Genomic DNA, 5,429 nt, shown 5'->3' with positions numbered 1-5,429 from the left:
TGACACCCCAAGTGCAGGTGCTGAACAGGACAAGGGGCTCACAGAATTTTGCTTCCCCTTCTGCTGCTGCAGAAGTTATCACCAGGGAGAGGGGATCAGAGGGACTTTGACATCCCCAGCCTGTGCCCCAATGAGTGAGGAAGCAGAGATGTGCACAGTGCTCAGCCTGCTCTGCCTGCTTGGTCACTGGAGGCTCCAGTTGCTGCAGCAGAYGCTCCAGACCCACTGCAGTACCCCCATTCCAGCTGGAGATGGCCATTCTGGCTGAGGGACCCTCTCCAGCCCACACTCACCATCCTGGCAGCGCTGGCCGGTGTAGCCGGGTAGGCACAGGCAGGCGCCGGTGGCGGGGTCACAGCTGGCATTGTTGGCACAGTCGGGACAGATCTCCTGGCAGCCCGGTCCCCAGAGACCCTCAGGGCAAGCTGGAGCAGACAGAGAGCACACAGCACTGCGATCAGAGGGGAATGTCTGACCTTTGGGGTTCCCTCTCTCCGTCATTTCTGTGCTCGTGAAACGTGGACTTTTGTTCAGCAGCGCATGGCTCTCGGCGAGCGGAGATCTGAAATTACTCCTTGGCTCATGGTGTGACCATGCCTGTTCCCTCTCTGAGTGCTGTTCTGAGCCCACTCCAGGACTTTCATGCCAATTTTGGATTTGTATCCACTTGCAGGGAGCTCCAAGGGCTCCTCAGTGGGAAACGGTGCTGCTGGCACAGGATCCCACAGCTGCCGTCACACCACGGACAGCAACCCCTGAGAGTTGTAAAGGAGGAGCAAAAGGCTAAGAACTGCTAAACTCAGGGCAAGAATCCTTCTCCAACTGCTCCTAAGCTGCTCCAGGGCCTGGAAAAGAGGCAGCTTGAAATGTATGGTAAGCACCGTGCACACGTAGCTTCGTTGCTCAGCCAAACTCTGAGGAGCAGGACATCTCCATGTGACTAATGCCTTCCAGCTGCTCCAATACTGCACAATCATGCAAAAGATTTTCGTTTCAGACTCTCTAGTTTTCCAGTAGTTAAAGAGTAATCTGGTGAAGGCAATTAAAAACATGCATYGATAAAGCAAGGTTCCTCTCCTGCATTAAGGACTGCAACAACCAAAAATACCGTCATCTTTTTCATTGTGTGTTTTCACTCGTGCTTCCCTCAGCCTCGACAGCAGGGCTGGGGTGCTGTTTAAGACTGGCCATCAAAAGCTGCAGTTTTTTTCTGATTTTGCACCAAACTATTTTAATTATACTAAGTGTCTTTAAAATTAATTTTAGTAGAAAAAAAACACTGTGTCCTTAAAATTAATTTTAGACAAAAAAAGAAAGTAATGGGCCTACACCTAAATGCCTCCCTSTCACCTAAACCACCCCTCTACACCCAAATATTTCCTCTTCATCTAAATTCTTCTCTCTACACTTAAATCTCCTCTCTACACATAAATCCCTCCTTCTACCCTTAAATCTTCCCTTTACACCTCTCCTTCTACACCGAAATCTCTCCCTCTCACTTAAACCACCCCCTCTACACCTAAATCCTCTCTCTACACATAAATCCCTCCCTTTACACTTAAATCCTCCCTCAACACCTACACCTCCCCTTCTACACCGAAATCCCTCCCTCTCACCTAAACCACCCCCTCTACACCTACATCTTCCCTCTACACCTAAATCCTCCCTCCACACCTAACCCCCTCCCTCTACACCTAAATACTCCCTCTACACCTACACCTCTCTCTTTATACCTGAATTCCTCCCTCTACACCTGAATACTCCCTCCTCACCTAAATTCCTCCCTCTACACCTAAATCCTCTCTCTACACATAAATCCCTCCCTTTACACCTAAATCCTCCCTCTACACCTACACCTCTCCTTCTACACTGAAAGCCCTCCCTCTCATCTAAACCATCCTCCACACCTAAATCCCTCCTTCTACACCTAAAACCCTCCTTCTACACCAAAACACAGAAATTTCCAAGTGCTATCTCTGCTGCCCGGCTCACCTTGGGCACAGTCGTGTCCCATCCAGCCGGGCGGGCAGTGGCACTGCCCCGTGCTCCGGTCACAGGGGGCTCCTCCACAGGCACAGGGTCGCCGGCAGCCTGGCCCAAATGTACCCTCAGGGCACTCTGTGGGAGAAGAGCAGAGTCAGAATTTCCCCTAAAGTGTCAAAGGGTGTTTTACCAACCCAGCCCTGCAGCTCAAATGAGCCCCGGGGTCTGTGGGGAGCAGCCCAGTTGTGAGAGGTTCCTTGTGCTCATGGTTTAGTGGGATGGAGGTGTTTGCTCAGGGRTTGGATTTGAWGGTCTTGAAGGGTTTTTCCAASAGAAATGATTCTGTGAGCCTGGGTGTGACCACTCCATGAGATGCTGGTCACCTCCAGTGCTGCCACCACTGCCCTACTCTGTCTGCCCATCCCTTCTCCCTTGTTGGGTGTCCTTCCAACAAGAATTTCTTCATGCAGGAGTGACCACTCACAGCCCCAAAAGGTGAGGCCAAACTGCTCTCCAGCCCTTGGATGAGGACTCTCCCTGAGCCATGCTGCTCTCTCTGAGCTGGGGTGCAGAACATCAGGGTCACAGTCCCACACCAAAGCACCCCTCGGCTTTTCCAAGGTGCTGTGAGGGTTTTTACCTCCATGGCTCAATAAATCCAGGATCTGAGCACCAGGATTTGAAGAAGGAGCCAGCTTTGCAGCAGGACAGATGGAAAGAAGGAGCATCCTCATCCAGAGGAGGAATAAGTGCTTTTCCTTCCCTGTTCTGGATGGTTCTGCCGATACCACAGTCTGACCCTTGTACCCCACGCCACAATTTAGCAAACACTCAGTGCCACGCAGACTTGAGAGCCCCAGACCCAAAGATCTCTAAATCCTCTCTCAGTCCCCCACAAGAGCTCCACTCTCAGCAAAGCCAACGTTCTGTAAAGCTTCAGCAGAGGCGAACACACCGGCTCTTACAAACCACAAAGGAAACGCAGCGCCTCCATTTCCAGCGACACAGTGGAGTTTTTGTTATTCCTCCTCTTTGCTAATTGATGGCAGATGTTTGTCTTCACCCTTTAATAATTTCCAGATCCGAACAACAGCCAAGAGCCTACTATTTCTATACAAATATTTGTGTTATTTCCTGTGACTCCCCCCTACAGCCTTCAGCTCCTTTCTTACCCTTTTTAAAAATATCTTGAGTGGGAGAACCTGGCCTGACGAGGCTGCAGGGGCTCCAGGGGCCACAGCATCTCACCACGGGGACCCAGGGCTGTCAGACCCTGCCAGGGCACACAGCCCTGCAGGAGCTGCTCCTGTCACTCCTGACAGCACTGGGGTAGCTCTTGAATTGGGATATTTGTGTCCGTCTGCAGCTCCTGTTCCACCCAAGTGCTGTCAGAGATTGGGGTCTACACCATGACCCTGTGCTGGCAGATTAATGAGGTTGGTGGTTGTAACTTCTGGGCTGGGGTGTTGGCAGAACATCAGTTAGTGCAGAAACTCCTGGGATGCTCCAGAAACTCCCGGGATGYTCCAGAAACTCCYGGGATGCTCCAGAAACTCCYGGGATGCTCCAACCCAAATGCAGAGCTGGCCAATTCCAATCTCTCCACGCAGTGTCTTCTGCTCTGCAGTCTGTCTTCAAGTGTAGACTTCAAGCGCCCAATTTTTGCATTTTTTTGCATTTTTGCATTTTCTGCATTTGCTACAACCAGCTGAAGGGGGTTCAGGAGGCTCCAGCCTCACAAGAGCAGGGTTGATTTGTCAGTCACCACTCAGCTCTGCAGTTGGCAGAATTTATTCTTTTCCAAGCACTGTGTTCATATTTTGTAATCACCACCTCGTGCCAATGACTCACTGCCTTTAGGTTCTCTCAAAGCACTTTTGTCTGACCAAAATTAAGCCCTCTGACACACCAGCCACCCCCAGGATCTTGAAATCTGCACCCTCAGAGCCAGAGTGTTGGACACACTTAGAAACTGAGCTGGGCATTTCAGTCACTGTCCCATCAACTGACCCTTCATGGGAAGAGCACAGAGCTGCCCCAGGAGGTTCATACAGCTTAAATCCTAACGTAAATTAAATTTAAAATACTCTTTTGCACTTGCAGATGCAATGGAGTTTCATTACGGAATAGAGAACGGAGCAGAAAATGTGATATTGTTGTGCTGGGCAGGGATTTCCTGAAGGGAAAAGACACTGAGGCCAGGGATAGACAATTGGATCCCAAACACCTCCATCTACCAACACAGGGRTGTCCAGTGGCAGGATGAAGTGACACCCTGTTCTCCTTTCTGAATCAGGCTTGTTTTGTGTAGGAATTCCCTCTCCCACTTTAAAGAGGTGGCAGTGTCTCACAGGGACCTGAGGATGGCAGCTCCCGTGTCCCTAAAGCCTCAGCTGGTCACCCCTCGCACCATCTGCAGGGTTGGGACTCTCAGGGGGTTCTGGAAGTGYTTTTGTGTGGTTTTGTGGAGGAATGGTGAATTTCCAGCCCCTCTAGAGCTGCCCTGTCTGGCCCTGCCTTACCTTGGTCACAGAGCTCCCCATGGTAGCCTGGGGGACACTCGTGCTGGCACTGCCCGGTGACAGGGTCACAGGACACTCCTGGAGAGCAGCTACACTGCTTCTGGCAGCCATCCCCGTAATAGCCAGGGTCACAGCCTGTGAACAACCATAATTAGAGAGAAAGGAGATCTGAAATTATTCCTCGGCCCTGGCAGAGCCCAGCCCTGGGTGCTGAGCACCCTCCCACMCTGCACCCACTGTCACCAGTGTCCCCACCCACCACACAGCTCCTGCTGACCACTGAACGGGGCTGAGTGTGAGCAGGGTGTGCTCTGAGTRAACAACAGGTGACACAGMGWGGGAGRGTGCCTTTTTGRGAGCTTTTCCTGMAGAAGATTAATTTGGGGARAAGAGGYYAYRGGAGGAGAAAGGGGKAWTCTCCAGGGATGCTTYATGGGAACAGAATGACRSCRAGMWGGGTGTGAGTGTGGATYTGCTGAASGGKWGGAGGGYTCTGCAGRGGGACCTGGACCRGATGRATKGRTGGGAYAAATCYCAGGATGGGAKGTTWAACAARAGCAAGGGCTGGGTCCTGCACTTTGKSCACAAGAACCCCTGCAGTGCCACAGGCTGGGGACAGAGTGGGGACAGCAGCCAGGCAGAAAGGGACCTGGGGGTGCTGATGGACAGCAGGCTGGACATGAGCCAGCAGTGTGGCCAYRKGGCSAAGAARGCCAAKGGCACCTGGCCTGGGTCAGGAATGGTGTGGCCAGCAGGAGCAGGGCAGGGATTCTTCCCCTGTACTCGGCACTGGTGAGGCTGCACCTCGAGTGCTGBGTCCAGTTCTGGGCCYCCAATTTAGGAAGGACATTGAGGGGCTGGAGCGTGTCCAGAGAAGGGCACAAAGGCTGGTGAAGGGTCTGAAACACAAGTGCTGTGGGGAGC

The 5,429-nt window shown here is 52.2% G+C and overlaps 1 protein-coding gene across 1 annotated transcript in view; it reads right to left on the bottom strand.

Annotated features, from left to right (window-relative positions):
* Positions 1–5,429, bottom strand: part of MEGF6 (multiple EGF like domains 6) — an 80,838-nt gene that overhangs the window by 13,006 nt on the left and 62,403 nt on the right. Inside the window, exons 17-19 of the mRNA XM_057382482.1 lie at positions 4,506–4,640; positions 1,993–2,118; positions 294–425 (exon numbers count right to left, since the gene is read on the bottom strand). Of these exons, the coding sequence (XP_057238465.1) occupies positions 294–425; positions 1,993–2,118; positions 4,506–4,640 (393 nt within the window). The remainder of the gene's footprint in view (positions 1–293; positions 426–1,992; positions 2,119–4,505; positions 4,641–5,429) is intronic.

Source organism: Malurus melanocephalus, unplaced genomic scaffold (assembly GCF_030028575.1).
Source record: "Malurus melanocephalus ecotype Western Australia unplaced genomic scaffold, MMel_1.1 scaffold_569, whole genome shotgun sequence".
NCBI lineage: Eukaryota > Metazoa > Chordata > Aves > Passeriformes > Maluridae > Malurus > Malurus melanocephalus.
This window is presented reverse-complemented; position numbering and strand designations above follow the sequence as displayed.